This window comes from Boleophthalmus pectinirostris, unplaced genomic scaffold (genome assembly GCF_026225935.1).
Source record: "Boleophthalmus pectinirostris isolate CB_2022bp ecotype Guang Dong unplaced genomic scaffold, ASM2622593v1 HiC_scaffold_21, whole genome shotgun sequence".
NCBI classification, from domain to species: domain Eukaryota; kingdom Metazoa; phylum Chordata; class Actinopteri; order Gobiiformes; family Gobiidae; genus Boleophthalmus; species Boleophthalmus pectinirostris.
Window position 1 is genome coordinate 1,600,416 of NW_026571175.1, and position 21,411 is coordinate 1,621,826.

General features: G+C 38.6%; 1 protein-coding gene across 1 annotated transcript; it reads left to right on the top strand.

The window, feature by feature from the left end:
* The first annotated feature begins 720 nt into the window (after positions 1-720).
* Positions 721-8,791, top strand: LOC110160843 (uncharacterized). Its single transcript, XM_055157571.1, has 5 exons — positions 721-1,024; positions 2,229-2,269; positions 5,729-5,776; positions 5,851-6,175; positions 6,223-8,791. The coding sequence occupies exons 2-5, from the start codon at positions 2,252-2,254 to the stop codon at positions 7,362-7,364; spliced, it is 1,533 nt and encodes a 510-aa protein (XP_055013546.1). The 5' UTR covers positions 721-1,024; positions 2,229-2,251; the 3' UTR covers positions 7,365-8,791.
* The last annotated feature ends 12,620 nt before the right edge of the window (positions 8,792-21,411 follow it).

Here is a 21,411-nt window from a genome sequence, read left to right on the forward strand (position 1 = left end):
TCACGCCAATCATTGCAGTGTACTTTGAGTGACAGGAGATACGAGCCAATTAGAGACAGGAAAAAGACGGTTTCTTTAAAATTGACAGGTCTTTAAACCAATCAGCGTGTAGTTCATTGAGATGTATTTTGCATGGGAAGTCACGTTGATTCGTGTATGGTCTCAGTATACTAAACGGAACGTTTGTTTCACTTTTTAAAAAATGTATTTGTTGTAATAGCGGCGTAGAGATGAAACGTGCTTTAGTTAGATTTGTGTGAACACGTCTAGTTCTTTGAGTTGTAAAATTAGGTGTGGACATTTAGTTACGTAATAGGAGCGAGACACGGCAGAGACGTAAAAAAAAAAAAAAAAGAGAGGGGGGGGGGGGGGTGGGTGAACGAGACGAAGACCTCCCGCCCACCTTTTTTTTAATTTTATTTTTTTATATATATATGTATATATTTTTTATTTTTACATTAATATTAAAATATATGATTTGTTGTTGTTTTTTTTAGAGGAATCCACTTTTCAATACTATTTACATGCAGTAACCTGCTAAATGAACATTTTTAAACTTCCCAATCAAGAAAAAGGCTTCAAAACAATACTATTTGTGCTACATATAATATAATACTTTGGTACATGTACCCCTCCTGGAACAGATCATTTGTACCGTGGGCCTTTACAGTTAGGCTTAAACTAGCTGTTTTCTTTCCAAACTTTAATCCCGCCCACAAAAGAAAGCGGATCGGGCTGGAGCTGGTCATATCCGTCCTGTACTGGTTTATAACTGGTATAGATATAACCATACAACCATAGATCCGTGGACTAGATGCGTTACTGATCCATAGCCCAAACTTAAACAAACTTTGGACCATTTCAGTCGGATAATAAAGCGCATTAACGGAGAGAGCAGTTTGTTTCACGCCGTGTTCTACGGAAACTTCTTATCAGAGCGGAGCAGATGTTCGTGCGGGGCTCCTCTTCGAACATCTGGGACTGAAAAACTTCGACAGAACGTAGACAATTCACATCTGGACAGGTAAAACAGCAGTGTTGGGAAGAATACTTTGAAAATATATTTAGTTTAGGTCTGCCACGATAATAACTTTTTATGTATAATTTGTCGTTCAATACATCAGATGGAACAATAATAGGAACGTTTTGGTTGCTTTTACTACGATGAGATCTGAGCTGCTTTACGATTGTCTGAAAACTCAAGAAAAGAAAAAAAAAAGAGAAACATATTGGATTTCAACATGTCTCCTTGTGTATCAGCGCACGTTAAACTTTCTAAACCATCCTGCCTGTCCCTGTGCCTCACGTTAACGCGCCGTTCCAAGCTCCAGATTTTTTTATTTTTATTTTTTCTGCTACTTTCCCTTAGGATACACCATGCAAAATGTTAGGGTTATGTGACCATTAATAGTTGCAGTACCTTCATATTTACAGTTACATCATTTCGCCAACAGTTTTTTCTTAAATAGGGTGTTTTTGGGGCCCTGAGTTTTTGGGGCCCTATTTGTCATGACGTGCGTATGCTGTGGCAGATGTGCAGAGGCTGCTAAATATCACTGCAAAACCATGTCACTGTAAATGTTAGGGAATTTGATTAACTTGATTACTTTTGAAGCTGTTTTCTGTAAAGTGGAAGTGGGATTAAGGTTCTAAAACTGTGGGTCAGGGTCCAAAAAAAGAGGCACACAGTGTTTAAGTGCAGTAGAGTTTGCTTGATTAATCTTAGGGCTAAGTGAAAATCAATCAGATCAAATGGGGATAGATTTATACAAACATTGATGTATATGTGCAAAAATGTAGAAAAAGACAAAGGTGGTCTTGATTTGGTCTCGATGGGCCGTGGTCTCGGTCTTGGTCTTTAAAAGTCTTGGTTTTGTCTCGGTCTTGACTCTCAGAGGTCTTGATCTTGTCCTGGTCCCGGGACCCTGTGGTGTCGGACTGGTCTTGGTTTCAGTCAGTGATCACTAAATGCTAGCTCACTTGTGACTGGAATGTTATTTGTTTTAACAGCACAAATCTTCTCACCTGTTGCATTTCCAGCTCAATAAAATCTTTCTTGTCAGATAATGTTAAAATAAAGCTCAGAAAAGTGTCTTCACACCCCCAGGAAATGTTGATGATACAATTTGCAAAGTATTAATACACACCATTGTCCCACTGTATGAACTCATGAATCTGTTCAATAGTTACTTCTTAGTACTAAGTTCTTCTTATTCACTTGTGTTTAGGAGAATCTCCTTGAACCTGTACCATGGCCTCCTCTCGATCGGTGAGTAAAATGCATGGTGCATAGAAGCACCACCTAGTGAAATCTCTCAGTCATCCAGGTAGGATCCACAGCAAAGGAGAAAATTAAATTCTGTCAGCTGGACAACATTTTTGTTTGTTTGTTTGTTTTTTAATCAAATACATTTTGCTCATCAGAACTGAAGAAGCAGCTCATCCAAACTGCTTCTTCAGAGGCGGTGCTTCAAGCACTGAAGGATCATCTTTGCACATGTGCAGGTCGAGAATCTTAATGACAACAAGGTCTACAGTTTTGTCCCTGACGTCCTTTGACAGCTCTTTGGTCTTTGTTGGACAGTTTGGAGTCTGATTGAGTGATTCTGTGGACAGGTGACTTTTATACAAGTGACTAGTTAAAACAAATGCCCTTGTCAGATATGCTTTTCTGGCACGACACTTTAGAACTGCACTCCAGAATCTCAGAAATGGGGCCTCATCTTTCTGACGACAGCATGACTTTCTCTGTTGTTCATTCTGCGATTTCCCATCTGCAGCTGGACATTCCCCAGTTCCTCCCTTCAGCCAGATGTAACGTGGCATCAGCAGCAGTCTGAGCAGCAGCTTAGATGAGCTGAGAAACATATTGACAGAATAAAATTTTCCTTTGCAATGGATTCTACCTGGATGACAGATGGATTACACAAACATCATATTTTCAGTGTAGTTAGCTCCTCCCTTCAGATATAAGGCACTGTCCACCAGTCCTGACCAGACCTGAAGAAGCAGCTTGGATGAGCTGCGAAATGTATTCAGTCAAAAAATACCTTTTGTTCAGCTGACAGAATTAAATTGTCTACTTTAATACAGTTTAAACTTAAATACTATTAAGTTTGGTATTTAACAACTCATGTAAAATGTTGCTAAAATGTGTTAAAGTGACTACAAACTCATAACTAATATTTTTACTTATTTTTTACATATATTACGCAAAATTGACTTCTGTAAGCTTCCAACCATGTTCTAATGTTGTTACCTGGAGTTGTGTTTTGTTTCCTTCACACATTTTTGAGTAACACTTTATTTTTAGTCTGTCTACATTTCCAAAGCTCAAAATGCTCTGTTCCACCTGTGATGTCATGAAGTGGTCGTTTTTAAGTTAACAGCTCCTTTTACCACAGTGGAGCCCTTCCTGTATTACCACATGACATCACAAGGTGGAACAGAGTGTTTTCTGTTTGACACTCAGCCTAAATATGCCAGATATATGTGATAAACATATGTGAATAAAACAAAACACAGCTCCAGGTTTTTTGATGCGGTAACAACATTATAACAGAGAAAACAGCGTAATATGGGCCCATTAAGTACAAACTTAGAGCTCTGTATTAATTTCCTGAACATAAACAAGATATATAGATACATCAAGAATCTCAGACTTCCGGTCATTGCGCAGTTCATAGTGGGAAGGATTCTCCAAAAAAGTGAGCATCAAACCGCCATGTTTGTTTTCCCAGTGGGATGCATCTATTGACAAAATCGATCTTTTCAAGTCTTTTGAACCATATCACTTTTGTTTCTGGTTCTTGGGTCCAGTCAAGTGGTAATGGAGGGAAACAGGGGCAGATTTTTGACATTCAAATGTCTCTTATTCAGAAAATAGAGGGACTATTGAAATAAGTAAAGTATCAGAATGTAGGAAAGAGTTACACTCCAACAGGGTCAAGTTAAACCTGTGATATTCTTTCAAGTTGTTGACAAAAATTTTAAAAGCTCATGTCGGTAACGGAGGGAAAATTAACAGAGGGAAAATTGTACAAACAAGTAGAAGGTGCATGATTTTACACAATTTGTCGCTTTTTTCTTCCGAATACATTAATATTACTTCAAAATTAAAGGAAACTATTTCTATAAAATATGTCAGTCCTTCCAAGCAAATTTTTATCATTTTAAATACTTTTTTTTTTTTTTTAATCATGTACCCTTCATCAACAGTTCAAAGATGGAATAACACAAGATATGATGAAATACATCCATTTATTGACAGGATTTGCAGGTCTTTGAAATTTGGGAAATATTTTTTGTTCCATGTTTCATACATGGTCTGTTTAAAACATATGGAACTTTAGAACCAAAAATGGAACAGAAAAAAGGTCAACAGTTTCATAAACTAGAGTACATATGTATCTGTTCAATACATTTTTATATCAGATGCATTAACTTGAATTTTTGGCCTTGATGTTTACTTCTGCTTGACCGGGCCCTCTTATATTGTCATATTTTAGTTTTGGGATTCGGACCTTGTAATTGTGTGGTTGTTGGATCCTAACAGCGGAAAACAACTGGAGAAATGTGTTTGTGAACTCCATAAATGCAAAAGTGAATCAGACATGTGTGTGACTGTAAACCTCTGTTCAAACTGTTTCTCTTCCCAACAGATTTGAAAAATAGTGAAAGGTGAAGGTGATGGGCAGGATTGATCCACAGGAAGAACCAAAAAGGAAACATTTGACTGACTAAATCATCCTGAGTTTGCAGCGAACATTTGTATTGCGCCATCAAAGCGGGATCCCGTTTGTTAAGTGAGAGGAGCAGAAGACAAACAGACTGAGCTGCACTTTCTTGTTCTTGTGGTTTTACAGCAGCATTAAGTCTTGGTCTCTTTGCAGTGGAAGGTGTTTCTTGGTGAACAGTTGGTGCCTTTTGCTTTAGCGTTGACTTTTTAAATTCATAACCGCGGTTGAGGGAGAGGTTGGAGTTTTGCTTTGTTGTCGCTCCACATACAAAATGTTCTCTTCAAACTCGGGATGATTTAGACAGTCAAATGTTTCCTTTTTGGTTCTTCCTGTGGATCAATCCTGCCCATCACCTTCACCTTTCACTATTTTTCAATTCCGTTGGGAAGAGAAACAGTTTGAACAGAGGTTTGAATCACACACATCTGATTCACTTTTGCATCTATGGAGTTTGTAAACACATTTCTCGAGCCGTTTTCCACTGTACAACCACACAATTAAAATGTCCGAATCCCAAAACTAAAATATGACAATATCAGAACCAGAAACAAAAGTGATATGGTTCAAAAGACTTGAAAAGATCAACTTTGTTAATAGACGCATCCCACTGGGAAAACAAACATGGCGGTTTGATGCTCACTTTTTCGGGGAATCCTTCCCAGTATGAATTGCGCAATGACCGGAAGTACGAGATTCTTGATGCGTCTATTCTACATTTCTCTAACATGTTCAGGATGCTAGTTTATTCAATCAGTTTAACATGCTCTACTTTTGACTTAATTTGAGGAGATAACAGAGTTGAACTGTCACCATCCACCCCGTCCTTAAAAAAAAAAAAAAAACTGCGGGAAAAATTGCAAAATGTTTAGTAAAATCTTAGGTATAATGATCTTTGCTGTGTTTTAGTTTCAGTGGGTGTTCTAACCTGTCACAGATACTTGACTTAACATGGCTCTTGTCATATTTCTCTCATAAAACATATTTTACAGAGAACAGTCGTGGAGGAGATTGATCCTAACTCTTGGAAATCGTCAAAGGTGCGGCTTTTTGAGTTGTAGTTTTTGTTTTCTCTTTTCTGGTTCTCAATGTGACTTTCTCTTTTTCATGACAGGAGACTGACAGAGGTCACACTCTGGGTGGTCACACTCTAGGTGGTCACACACTAAATGATCACTCTCCAGTTTTCTCGACTCTGGACGACTGGAATGAGCTAAAAAACAATCTGCACTCCACCCGCATTCAACCAACACCAAGCACTAGAAGAGAACCAACATGGACCAGAACAGAGCCAACAAGGACCACAACAAAACCAACAAGGACCACAACAAACCGACAAGGACCACAACAGAACCGACAAGGACCAGAACAGAGCCGACAAGGACCACAACAGAACCGACAAGGACCACAACAGAACCGACAAGGACCACAACCAACAAGACCACAACAGAACCGACAGGACCAACAGACCGACAAGGACAAACAGAACCGACAAGGACCACAACAGAACCGACAAGGACCACAACAGAAACAACACAGACCAGAAGAGAGTCAAGAGAGCGTCCAGGCAGCTCCGAGCCAGTGCGTGTGGAGGCCGGGCCCGGTGGTGTGATACCAAAAACTAAAGCGGTTAGTGTGCGGTCCGTGCTGCTGCAGACTCCAGTTCAGTATCGCGAGAATATCCATAATGTGGTTTTTCACCAGTGTCCAGAGCTCAGGAAGTTCTTGAACAATCGATTTCCAGATGATTTATTTCAGAACGCCCTGAAGAAAGTGAACTTTAAGAAAGTCCAGCAGACATTTAGTGAAGTGTTCCGTTTGAGGAAGCTGATTCATTTGGGTGAATCAGTGTGTGTTCTGTATATCGGGAACATATGCCAGGGCTCAGGGTTTGTGCTTTTTGAAAACCTCATCCTCACTAATGCACATTTGTTCTGCAAAGCCCTTTCCGAAGACGGCCGAACCCTGAACGAACGAGTGCAGGCTGTGTTCAACTATGAAAATCCACTTGTGGAAAATGATTCACTGCTGATCTTTGACGTTCACAGTGAAGTTATAGACTTGAACAAGGAAATGGATTATGCCATTCTGTATCTTTATAATCCAGAGCACAAACCAGTCCCTCCAGGACTCCTGCCTCATTCTGGGCCCAAACCAGATGATGGAGGAGCCTGTGTCATGGGTCATCCTGGTGGTCAGGTGAAAAAAATAGATCTTACATCTATCATTGTGATGAACGAAAGACAAGACGCTGCAAATGAACACCTAGAGCCGTATGATAACATAGACAGAATGGTCATTGTTAGAAGAGCACGAGAGCAAAACATTGAAAGCATATGGACTTTAGACAGTGTGATAACCTACACCACGACCAACATGTACCACGGCTCGTCCGGCTCCCCTCTGTTCGATGACCAGTGTAGACTGGTGGGCTTACACACCTCAGGCTTCACCTATGATTTCAAAGGAAAGACCTGCAGCATCATAGAGTACGCCCTTCCAGTCCTGGACATATTCTCATCATTTGTGCACAATATGAGAACAAATGGGCTTTTGTCACGAGAGTTTGTACAAATTTTAAGTCTCAACCCACATTTGAAAGAAATCTTCCAGAGATATGGCGTCTAAGTAGCTCCATGGGGTCTTATTAGAGGTGAGATCGGGCCTAAAAAATCCAGCCCAACCCGACCCGGCCCGCGGGTATTAAAACCCGACCCGGCCCGAGCCCGACCAATTAACTTGATTTGCAGGCCCGAGCCCGAAGCAAACCCGAAATGTCATATTTTATTTGTGAGGACTCGGGAGGAGGAGCAGTGCTCAGCGTCGAGGTGCCAGTCTTTTTGCTCTCGTATGAAAGCAAAGCGCCACATTGACGACATTCAGCGAAGCCAACGCAAGTTTCTGTAGCATTTTCAACAATCAATTTGAAGCTTTTCCACACCTCACTCTTACCGGTGCGTGTTTGTCTTTTCAGTTCTCCTGCCTTTAGTTTAACTTCTTGCTCCTCCATATTGGGGATACCAGGTCAAAATAGATGCAGACTTGCGGAGGGGAAGATTATTAAATGAAGAGGGGGCGTTCACGTGCGCAGAGCTCTGGCTCTGCGGATCCTGTTTAGTAGTTAAATAGCAATTACATTACATTACTTCTCTGTTTTATCCATATTATTTATTTTATAACAAGTATTCCTTAGTTTAGTATCCACACATCGTTTTAGCATACATTTTATAAACATATATTTATTTGAAGCCCGACCCGACCCAAAGTAATGATTGACATTTTTAGACCGGTCGGGTCGGGCTTGGGCTCGGTCTTAAGATCTTACCTAGGTCTTATTCTGTTTAAAAGCTGATAACCCTGTAATGTAGACGTCTACAAACACATTCTGAAATGTCCTTGTGTGTCATAGCCCCTTGTGTGTGTCAGACGTAGGCCTGTCACAATGATTCCAATATCGACTCAATGTGAAAACTGAACAATAGATTTTGGGGCTCAGTATTTATCGTGGGTTCAATTTCTATGCAATAATGAGGAGGTTTGAGAGAGTTATTTGTGTTGTAATATGAAAAGTAAAAAAAAAAAAATAAGTGCCTGTATGTATTGTTGCTGCCTGAAAGAAAATGTCCTTCGGGATAATAAAGTATAATCTGTCTGTCTATAAAATAGCAATATACCATGCTTCAGTATTTGTTATTGTGACAGGCCAAGTCAGATGCCCTCCCTGTGTCTCCACGGCATTTCATTCTGTGTAAAAGTCATTATAAACAATGCGCGCCAGATCAAATATAACATGTTGCTCGCAGACTGGCACGCTGGCACTGTTCCGTCCTCGTGTTGGTCGTTGTTGAGTTTTGGCTCTGGGGACGCACACTGAACAGAAGTAGATCTGCCTCTCCTAACATTTCTGAAATAAAGACAGTCAGGGGGAGACTGATGATGATAATATCCTGAAGGAGAACAGAACTTTCAGCGCTTTAAAATAGACACATCAAGAATCTCAGACTTCTGGTCATTGCGCAATTCATACTGGGAAGGATTCTCCGAAAAAGTGAGCATCAAACCTCCATTTTTGTTTTCCCAGTGGGATGTGTCTATTGACAAAGTTGATCTTTTCAAGTCTTTTGAAACCATATCACTTTTGTTTCTGGTTCTGATATAGTCATATTTTAGTTTTGGGATTCAGACATCGTAATTGTGTGGTTGTTGGATTTCTAACAGCGGAAAACAGCTCGAGAAATGTGTTTGCGAACTCCATAAATGCAAAAGAGGAATCAGATGTGTGTGACTGCAAACCTCTGTTCAAACTGTTTCTCTTCCCAACAGAACTGAAAAATAGTGAAAGGTGAAGGTGATGGGCAGGATTGATCCACAGGAAGAACCAAAAAGGAAAACTTTGACTGTCTAAATCATCCCGAGTTTGCAGAGAACATTTGTATGTGGAGCGACAACAAAGCAAAACCCCGATCCCTCACTCAGCCTCAGTTACGAATTTAAAAAGTCAACACCAAAGTGAAAGGCACCAACTGTTCACCAAGAAACACCTTCCACTGCAAAGAGACCAAGACTTAATGTTGCTGTGAAACCACAAGAACAAGAAAGTGCAGCTCAGTCTGTTTGTCTTCTGCACCTCTCACTTAACAAACGGGATTTTGCTTTGATGGCGCAATACAAATGTTCTCTGCAAACTCAGGATGTTTTAGACAGTCAAAGGTTTCCATTTTGGTTCTTCCCGTGGATCAATCCTGCCCATCACCTTCACCTTTCACTATTTTTCAATTCCGCTGGGAAGAGAAACAGTTTGAACAGAGGTTTGAGTCACACACATCTGATTCACTTTTGCATTTATGGAGTTTGTAAACACATTTCCATTGCTATTTTCCACTGTTAAGATCCAACAACCACACAATTACAATGTCCGAATCCCAAAACTAAAATATGACAACATCAGAACCAGAAACAAAAGTGATATGTTTCAAAAGACTTGAAAAGATCAACTTTGTTAATAGACACATCCCACTGGGAAAACAAACATGGAGGTTTGATGCTCACTTTTTCGAAGAATCCTTCCCAGTATGCAATGCACAATGACCAGAAGTCCGAGATTCTTGATGTATCTATAGAAACTGTTAGTAATTAAAAAAAAAAAAAAAAAAGTATTTCATTAATTAAATTTTCAGTGTTTTAGAAAGACAGATATTTTGTTGTGATGCTTTGTAATGACTTTCAATTGAAATTCAAGCACAGTTTTTTTAAATATCCCATGTTATTTTTTTTCTCTCCACGCCATCCATCTGCTCCTGTCCGGCCCATCCGTCAAATTTTAGAACCCTTTGTGGCCCCCGAGCCAAAAAGTTTGCCCACCCCTGCTTTAGACCACTACAAACATGCTGAAATGCATGAGACTCTTGTATTAGTTTGAAGTTCAGGTTTGAGTCTTCTCTCAGATGTAAATGCTCTAGGACAAATTTAAAGGATGCACTTCGAACTCAAATCTTGCTTTTTTCTTCTTATCTTATTGATTTTTATGAATGGTTTAGCACTCTATATATGTATATCTCTATATATGTGTCCCTATATATGTATCTCTATATGTGTATATCTATATATATATATATATATATATATATATATATATATATATATATATATATATATATATATATATATGCATATCTCTATATATGTTTGGCACATATTTGTAGTAGTATATATAGTCATTGTGTTCACATTATAATTTCTTGAGATGAAACGTGTTTGTTTTCTGTTGTCTGTCAAAGTGCCTACCTACCAGTATCACAATACTGTAGAGTTTCAAACTTCATTTCAGACTCAGGAAAGGTTCATTTCTGTCCTGTCAGTGGGACGGTTTTAGTATCGATTCCTGGGAAACATGAGCATCTAGTTTCGATACTAGTTTTAGATTTTATGTTAAGTGAAAAACCCACTGACTCTAGATCTTAGGAGTTTGGGATGGAATCAGGTGCAGTTCTCAGGAGGAACCGTAGACACCACAGTCATGCTCATGGAGAACCATAAACATGTCCTACTGATCCACAAGACCCCCGAACAGACCCGCTACAGCCTCAGCCAGTGACGTGCCAACTACAACCGGTAATAGTAGAGTTGTCCATAAGCCACAGCGCTACAAGCAAGGACTTTACTATCTGAACTGGCAATTATTGGGAAAATGTGAAATAATAATAATAATTATTATTAATGGTATTTTGAAATGTTGCAGCTTTATTATATTTTAGAAATGTTGGGGTAATACCACTCTAAACTGAAAATTCTGTTTAACATATTTCTCTGGTGAATTTCATTTGTTGTAATGACACTGACAGATGTGGAATGTTTGTTACAGCACAGGACAAAGATAACTAAAAAACAATCTAACAGTATGGTGTATTGTTTACTGACGCCACTTGTGGACACTGAAATCCTGAAGGTTCAATAACTGTGGAAGATTCTGTTCAAAGCAGTAACATCTCCATGGAGACTTAAGACCCATACATGAAAAACTGCATAATGCACCTTTAAATATTAGTCTTTTATTTCATTTGAATAACTCAATTTTGTTCTCTTTTCTGTAAGTTACAGAACAAAGTGAATCATATCAACAGAGATGATAGCCAAGAGGAGGAAGAAGACAAAAACATAAATACCTCCCCTCTCACATAACAGACTAAAAAGTGACAGCCAGTGACATTTGGACATTAGTACTTACTATTGGTAATAATGTGCATTTTTTTTTAGAGTGATGTGTGAAATTATTTTTTCCATGTTGATTATATCCAATATCCATAAACATTCCATCTATTGCTAAACATTGTTTGGATATTTGCTGGCAGCTGGATGTGTCTGGATTTATACATGGGTCAGTCCACATGAAATCAGCCGCCCTCCCCAATGAGCCATCTCAGATTTGACTGAAATGTTTCAAAAAATTTCTAAAATCACAAAATAAAAGAATCTCAAAATTTTGCTCAGTCCCTTGAGTCGTTCCTCAGTTATGGCCCATTGAAATTTTGGGGCCAGGTTCACTTTTTCTGACACCTTAATTTATAAGCATGTTTGAGAGACCAGAACTTCATAGAAAATAGAGCTAGGAAACAGAAAAAATGATTATTGTAGATTCTTGGTCATAGATTCTGAATCTGTTGTCAAATATTGTGTGTCTTTATTAAGGGGGGGGCGCTGTGGGCCCCCAAAATCTCACATTTGGTTGCAGCTAAATTTTTTTATTTCTTTATTTTTTCAATACGTATTTAAGGTCCAAGATCTATTTACTCCAAGCAGATATTTACAAACTAACTGCTGAACCTGAATATTTGAGAGAATGACCATTTCTGACAACATTCTCACACTTTTCTGAGCTTTCATGTGGATGTGTAGAGACACAAATATGGTCACAGACCAAATGTGATCTTTTTGGCCCCTTCTTTGGACGCTTGGTTCCCCATGTGGCACAGTTAGATGTTGATCAAATTTTTATTAGAGAAACTTTATTCTGATTAGTTTAAAGTAATAAAAACATCAATTATTAACTTTCTTCATTTCAAACAGAGTTTTTGAAAATGAGTCTCATGGGTCATTTTTGGTGGAGTTTAGGGACTTTTCCACCTGCAGAAAAGTTCAGTTACCTTTAATAGACTTAAACACTGTTTGCTTGTTATAAGGGAAGACAATGGGAGATTGTTTGTGGTAAATTGTTTGGAAAAGTGTCATTAATCCTTTGAGAAAATTCAACTATTAACTCTGTACACAATTATGAAAAAGGGTTTGTTTGAATTATTTATTCTATTTTTATTTGAGGAAGATAATTTGTTATCTCAAAGCAATAAAGAAATTTCATGATTCCTTGAAAATGGCTGATTTCAAATGGCCTGACCCACATTATCTGTTGGGTTTTGAATTGTATTAGATCCTCATGTATGCGAACTCACACAAAGAATGTGTGTGTGGTCATAAAACTGTTTTATGTACAATTCTTACGTTTTTTTTGTCTGGAGTATGGAGAGTGCTGATGTGTATTTCCCCAAACTTTGACACAGTAAGTAATCTGTGGTAATACAACAGCAGTGTGCAGAGAGTACAATGTTTTTAATATAAAGCACTTCACTTTCTTCATTAATTCATTTTTGCCAAGTTTAATCTGACGCTGAGGTTTCCAGATATGTTTTTTCCAGCTGCATTTGTCTCCTCGTTCTGTTCCTTCATTTTTTTTGTTGATTTGGACATTTATGTTTCTTGAATTTTCAGCTTTTTTAGGAAATATAATATTGTAATCTATTATTGTGTCACATGCTTTTTGTAAATCAATAAAAATGGCCAAAGAGCATTCCTTATTTTCAGTGTTGTGTTACTTCCTCATTCAGATCAGTCAGTGTTTAGGTTGTGGACCATCGGCTGTCCTTAAATCCACTGAACTTGTTTATTATCACTTTTTAAAGGTCAGCAGAGATTGGAAAGTCCTGAGCACAATGGAGCACTTCCTGTATTACCACATGACATCACAAAGTGGAAAAGAATGTCTTCAATGTGAGAGAAGAACTCAGCCTAAATATACAGGGATTTTGTGTTAAATATGAGACATTTAAAAATCCAGTGAAGTCACAGGCAGCACTGACAATTACAGTTACAGAGTTAAAATAAATCTCTTACCCAAACCAGCCTCTGATCTGCACCTCTCCCCACTTCAGAAACTCTTCCCTCTGTCAAACTGAAGTCAATCTATTGTAAAGCCTCAGTCCATGTCTCTTTGGCTACGTTCACACCGCAGCCCGAAGTGACCCAAATCTGATTTTTTGGCCCCTATGTTCCTGTATCTGATCTTTTAATGACAGTTTGAACCACACAGATCCGATTTTTTCAAATGTGACCCAGGACACTTGGATATGTGCTCCTGAAACTGATACATATCTGATCTTTTGACATGTAACTTCAGTGTGAACGGCCAAAGCGCATTCATTCGACCTACATGTTATCACACTGTGGACTTGGCTATGTCAAGGAGGTTGGTTATTGTGCGGTAACAAGCACCTGTTGCAAGCCAATACAGCCCAACACCGACGAGTTTGCTCACGAAAATAGCCTGCCGAAGACGTGTTTCCTCCTGCGAGAGTGGCACAAGTAGGCGCTCACAAATGTACACAAATGTTCTTCTCGTCATACGAAAATTGTTAATGAACTCTGTGTCACTGAAGTGAAGCACATCACCACTCACCACTCTTGGCTCCGTCTCCACATCCACATGTTCCTTTCAACGGACGTCACTGCTGCTGTCCCACAAAACACCACGGCCAAAAACCTCGTCCTTCTCCTTCTCAATCTCCTCCTTAAAACAAGTAAGTTGTTCATGTTGTGGCTCCGGTACGAGAGGAACTTTAAAATCTCCAGGTGCTCGATGCTGCGTCCATGTTTGGACAACTTCCGTAAACACAGAGCACGCTCACTGTGGTTGACGTCGTGCTTCCAGTGCACATGAGGGACACTTTCTGAATGTTTAATGTTCACACTGGAGATCACATACAAGTCGCATTTCATTGGAAATGTGAACGACCTCGCAAAAACATCAGATTTCACACAAAACAAAAATGGGAATTGAGCGTTAAGCCCTGCAGTCTGAACATAGCCTTTGTCACAGTCGTAGGTCAAGTACGTTTTTGAATTATATATATTTCTGTATCCATAGATTTATATCATTTATTTAGGCTACAAGTAACAGTGAAATCAAGGGACAAAAGATAAAATATAAAAATGACCACTGTACATTTATTTTCTTTAAGATAAAAAGACAAATCTGAAAACCTAATGGATTTTGAGTGTCTTTAGTTTCACGAAAGTAATCGAAAAGTTAGACATAATCCTACAGTTTGTTGATCACATACTACAGTGTTTAAGTCATGGCACGCTGAAGGGAGGGAGAAGAGGAGAGGAGAGGAGGGGGCAGGGAGAGCTGAGGAGCAGAGAAGACAGTCTGAAAGGAGAAGTGATAAGACTCTGGCAGTGAAGATAGAAGAGAGAGAACGAGAAGAACGAGAGATAAGGCTCTGCTTTCACTCAAACTCATAACTCGTCTCACTCCCAAAGAACTCTCTGTGCACTACACTGAAGAGAAACAGCAAAACATGTACTCAGTTACAGTAACAAAGTACTTTTATCTACTGCTCTGTCCACCACTGCACTTCTGTCTGTTTTACACACCTGTATTTTTGACTGTTTGGAAGACAAATATTGATCATAACTTTATGTACAAACCTGATGTATGGATCCAGACTTCACATCCAGAACATATGGCCCAGTCAAGCAGAAGTAAACAACAAGGCCAAAAATTCAACTTAATGCATCTGATATAAAAATGTATTGAACAGATACATATGTACTCTAGTTTATGAAACTGTTGACCTTATTTCTGTACCATTTTTGGTTCTAAAGTTCCATACGTTTTAAACAGACCATGTATGAAACATGGAACAAAAATTATTTCCCAAATTTCAAAGACCTGAAAATCATGTCAATAAATGGATGTATTTCATCATATCTTGTGTTATTCCATCTTTGAACTGTTGATGAAGGTACATGATTTTTTAATTTTTTTTTTTTAATGATAAAAATTTGCTTGGAAGGACTGACATATTTTATAGAAATAGTTTCCTTTCATTTTGAAGTAATATTAAAGTATTCGGAAGAAAAAATCTGACAAATGATGTAAAATCCTGCACCTTCTACTTGTTTGTACAATTTTCCCTCCGTTACTTTTCCCTCCGTTACCATGACCTTTCTTAATAAAAAATCTCATGACTCAAAAAGTAAGAGGTTTTTCAACCTAATCTTGTACCATATGGTAGAAAACTATATGAAGCAAATATTCAAACCAGTTTGTTAAGGATATGGAAGTGAGAACCAAGAGTTATCACTGTTTGGATTTATTGCCCAAAAAGTGCTGCATATTTCATTCCCTCCGTTACCCACATGAGTTTTTTTATTTTTTGTCAACAACTTGAAAGAAAATCACAGGTTTAACTTGACCCTGTTGGAGTGTAACTCTTTCCTACATTCTGATACTTTACTTATTTCAATAGTCCCTCTAGTTTCTGAATAAGAGACATTTGAATGTCAAAAATCTGCCCCTGTTTCCCTCCATTACCACTTGACCAGACCCTTATATTACTTTTTGCAGTGCACCTTTAGTCTCAGTCAGAATATTAGCTCAAGCTTCCCCCTGGTTTGAAAGTCCCAACGCAAGTGCCTGGGAGAGGGGGGAAATTCTCTCCGGCCTTTAGTATATGATGTATTGAGTCAGAAAATCAGCTTCTATATTATGATAAAATCAAATGTGAATGTTGCAGACCAAATGTGGGGCCTTGTTTATGTCATGTTACAGATTTTTCCGAAGCTGTATACATTTTTTTTCAGTCTGTAATCCAATATAATCCTCATTTGCTCACAGACGTTTAATAGGAAATCATATTTTAAAAACTTTTTTCTTGTTCCCCATGTCCTAGAGCATCTGTAACTGTTGAAATATGAATAATTTCCTAACCTGCCATGAACATACACTACTGGTCAAAAGTTTTAAAACACTCTCTCTTTTCCAGTTATTTATTGCTGTTCAAGTCGTGAAAGTCCAATGAAGAGCCTGAAATGAAACAAAGGTAAAAACTGAACAGACAGAGGTTAAAAAAAACAAGATAAAAGAACAAAACACAAGTCTAAGCTCTGTCAAAACTACCTCAGGAAAACGGTAAATCTTGAAAATATGGAGTGTCCAGCAGCACAGTGTCCAGTACAAAGATGCAAAAAACCCAAGGCACTCACTGGTTCAAAATAAAATGCCTTTATTAGTTTACGGCAGGTCTTAATGGACAACTTAAAAAGTCCCGACATGTTTCAGCCTACGGCTTTCCTCAGGGGACAAACAGAACTGAGAGCAAATCATGTGAATTAAATACAAAAACCCACCAATAGGGCGGCTCCACCTGGAAGAGGAGGAGTGGAGACTCACCTGTGGACACCACCTGATAACGCCACAAGATGGCAGTGTTAAAACAGTGGAATATCATAGAGAATATAAACAAATTATTTACAAAAATATTAAATATATACAAAATATACCATGCAGTATAAAAAATGCCACGCAGTTATAAAAACACCAAGAAGTACAAATCTTCATTAAGCCCAGGATATTTTGTTGCCTGCAATTTAAAGATCCAATAGGTTTCACATTGTTTGAGTTGAGCAATCTGGTTTCCTTTTCGTAACGAGTCTGGTACATGGTCAATTCCTTGTACCTGCAGATTCGATGGTTTACTGTCATGGAAGTCCAAAAAGTGTCTGGCCATAGGATAATTGGTATTGGCTGTGTGGAGAGCATATTTATGCTCAGCCAAGCGCTCTTGTAGGTGTCTTTTTGTCATCCCTACATAGAACACCTTACAAGTAGGGCAAACAAGTCTGTAAATAACAAAAGTTGTTTTGCAGTTGATAAAATGTTTTATTGTGTATTCTTTTTGTGAATGATAGTCCAGAAATGACTTGGTTTGACATACATTTGTGCAGTGGGGGCAGCTGTTACATTTAAAAGAACCTGTTGGTCGAGGTCCAAGCCAAGTATGTTTAGGTGCTGGTGGCTGGTAGCTGTGGACCAGTTTGTCATGGAGAGTAGGGCTTCTTTTAAAACCTACTGGTGGGTTTTTGTATTTAATTCACATGATTTGCTCTCAGTTCTGTTTGTCCCCTGAGGAAAGCCATAGGCTGAAACACATCGGGACTTTTTAAGTTGTCCAGGAAGCGCTTCTTCTGAAACATTTTTTAGCACAGTGTCCAGACTTAAACCCCATGGAGCTATAGGTTTAACTTGACCCTGTTGGAGTGTAACTCTTTCCTACATTCTGATACTTTACTTATTTCAATAGTCCCTCTAGTTTCTGAATAAGAGACATTTGAATGTCAAAAATCTGCCCGTTTCCCTCCATTACCACTTGACCAGACCCATTTGTAACTTACCCTCTACTTGAGTAAAAGCATTTGTAAGTAGATTCCACGCTCACATCGCTCTGTGTGTGTCCTTTTAATGCTATTTGATTTGGCTTTTGATTGATGGAGCTTTCTTTCTGCAGAGTGTCTGGTTCTGACAAAGGATGTGTGGATGTTTTGCCGTCATAATATTTTAACAAAGACAGTAATGAGCAGAACAATGTATCTTGCACTGATGAGCACTTTGATTTCTCCAGTAGGACGTTGGTGCTAGTTCCATAGTCAGGACAGAATCAGAGTTTAAAGCACAGATCTTTATCAATATTAAAACGATTACTCTTGTGTTTATGGTTTGAAAAATCTACATTTACTACTGTCACGACCCAACTCTGCTAGGGACAGGGAAGTAACAAAGATAAAACCAAGATGTAAAATGGAATAAATTAAATCATGTTTAATTAACAGGAATGTAAAGGTAAATCAACAAAACAGACTAAAATATACAGAAAATACTCTAAACTAAGAAACAAAACAACATGCAAGTACAAATGAACACGCACAAAACTAAAACACAAGTTCCCAAAATTAAACCACATAAACCAACAAACAGAATCGAGTGACCAAATCACAAAAAGGCACAAAACAGAACTAAACTACACACGAGCACAAACACAAATGCAAAATGGCAGACTGATGAGCGAGGCCTTCAGCCCTGAACACGTGCTGTGATCTCCTTAAGCAGTAGTCGGGAGCCAAAGTCTCAAAAATGGGTTGAGCCTGACATTGTCTTCCATACTTTTTATTTGTGTTTTTTTGTTGTTGTTTGTTTTTTGTTTTTTTGTTAACTGTGACCCCTTTTTTGGCCATTTTAGTGTAGGTAACCTTCATTTTTTGATAGAAATTTTTGAAAAATGAAAAATGTCCTGAAATCCTCATTGGGTTGGTTAAACTGTCTATAAATGCATTCCAGATGCAAAGAACACGTGTGGTGACAACATTCAGTGAAAAAAAACATCTTAAAACACATTTCTACATGATTTTGGCTCAATTTAATGCAAAAAAATAAGGAAATAAAAAAATATAGGGGGCGGTGGCGGTGGTGAGGCGGGCGTAAACATGCCCCACCAACAGCGTAGGGGAGTAACAGATTACATGTACCGCAGTTGCGTAATCAGAGTACAAATTATGAGTAACTGTATTAAGTTACAGTTACTGTTTCAGTGAGTGGTAATTGGATTACAGTTACTTTGTTGAAATAAATAGATTACACAGCGATATTTTCCTGTTTTCACATTTTGGGCTATATCCACACTCTTTTTTTTTTTTTTTTTTTTCGGTAATTCCACTCATTGCCGGAAACTAAAGCAGGTCTAAACTAGATCTAAACTAGATCTAAACCAGGACTAAACCAGGACTAAAACCAGGTCTAAACTAGATCTAAACTAGATCTAAACCAGGACTAAACTAGATCTAAACCAGGACTAAACCAGGACTAAACTAGATCTAAACCAGGACTAAACCAGGACTAAAACCAGGTCTAAACTAGATTTAAACTAGATCTAAACCAGGATTAAAACCAAGTCTAAACTAGACCTAAAACAGATCTAAACCAGGTCTAAACCAGGTCTAAAACAGGTCTAAAACTGGGACTAAAACAGGACTAAACCAGGACTAAACCAGGACTAAAACCAGGTCTAAACTAGATCTAAACTAGATCTAAACCAGGACTAAACTAGATCTAAACCAGGACTAAACCAGGACTAAACTAGATCTAAACCAGGACTAAACCAGGACTAAAACCAGGTCTAAACTAGATTTAAACTAGATCTAAACCAGGATTAAAACCAAGTCTAAACTAGACCTAAAACAGATCTAAACCAGGTCTAAACCAGGTCTAAAACAGGTCTAAAACTGGGACTAAAACAGGACTAAACCAGGACTAAACCAGGACTAAATCCTGCTGTGTGGACGTGTCTCCTCTTCTATCAATAATATTTTTAATTTGGTTCAGTAAAGTCTGGGATTTTTATTTTCTTTTAGCAGATAAAACATCTTATGTTACGATATCCTAGGCTTTGCTTCTCTACAGCAAATCGAGTAATCCTAAATAATCCGATTACATTACTCACTTTAAGTAATTTAATGTATTACGTTACAGACTACATTTTGGGGTATGTAATCTGTAATCTGTAGGGGATTACATTTAAAAAGTAACCTTCCCAACACTGCCCACCAATCACGGGCCAGAGCTCCCACAGCAGGAATCAGAAGAGCTCAGCAAAATCATTTAGAACACAAAAAACTAATTAGAACAAAAGACCTGGGGCTGTAAAAATATCTGAGAATGTAACAAATGAGCAGAACAGGGTATTTTGCACTGATGAGCACTTTGATTTGTCCAGTAGGACTTTAGTGCTTGTTCCATAGTCAGGACAGAATCAGGGTTTAAAGCACAGATCTTTCTCAATATTAAAACGATTACTTGTGACTCTTGTGTTTATGGTTTGAAGAATCTACATTTACTACTGTGCTACTCTAAAAACACCACTAACAAAACACCAGTGCCACTTTGTGACAAGGAAACGATGGCACTGAGGAGAGACACTGTTACAACCCAGTGCTAGGGACAAAGGAAAGTAACACAAACCAGATATGAGGTAAAGTAAAAGGGTTTTATAAAGTGATGTGGGTAAGTACAATAACAAAATAAAACGTTTTACATTTGAAAAAAAATTCAGAATTCCCCAAAGTAACTAAACCACTCCTAAACTAGGGCAGTTAACAGCAACAGAAAACAACTGCCCAAGGGCCGAGCCAAACTGGCAAAACTAAAAATTATAGTAATATAAACACACTTTACAATATCAAAGAGAGACGACTAGCGAACGTCTACAGATGTGAGGGGCGAACCGAAACTGTCATCCAGCCGCCAGGAGGGATGGACACACAACACTTTTATTGGTCGAGATGATTGATGTGTAGAGAAGGGACTGGAGGAACGGGACGTCAATCCTCCAACCACAGCACAAGGGACGTCGGAGCCAGTCCACAGCATCGGAACCACGGCCCACCAGTCAGACAGCAGGCACCACACAGGACATGCAAATACAGAAGATACAAAAAACAAACGGGGAGCACCAGGCGATGCGGAGCCGTAACAGACACCACCACCGTGACACCTGTGAATGAAAAGAGGTGCAGCTCAGAGGTAGAGTGCGCCCATCCAGTCCTGGACATATTCTCAACATTTGTGCACAATATGAGATCAATGGGTAGGAGTGATTTAGTCAAAGAACTTGTTCTAATCTCAAATTGCAACCCTTATTTAGGTCGGGAGCCAGGTCCACCCCTCAGGATGTTTTTTGCAACTTTTTTTTCACTATTGTTTCCTGTTATCTTGTATCTTGGGCCATCACGAGTTGATAGGGACCAACCTCAACTCAGAAAAAGTGATCCATGCTTTTGTAACATCACACCTGGACTATTGTCATTCTTTGTATGTCGGGTTAGACCAGGGCTCCTGCAGCACTTACAACATGTCCAGAACGCTGCAGCTCGTCTGCTGATAAATACTAAGAAACATGAACACATCACACCTCTGCTGTGTGACCTGTACTGGCTTCTGTCTTATATCAGGTGCAATTTAAAATGTTATTAATTGTGTTCAAATGTTTGCACTCCATGGGTCCAGTCTATTTGA

What these genes read in the sequence shown, in the direction of transcription:
- LOC110160843 (XM_055157571.1), top strand. An exon ending in ACTCTTGGAAATCGTCAAAG is followed by an intron (nt 5,777 to 5,850) that starts GTGCGGCTTTTT and finishes TTTTCATGACAG; the next exon opens with GAGACTGACAGAGGTCACAC. An exon ending in ACAAGGACCACAACCAACAA is followed by an intron (nt 6,176 to 6,222) that starts GACCACAACAGA and finishes AAGGACAAACAG; the next exon opens with AACCGACAAGGACCACAACA.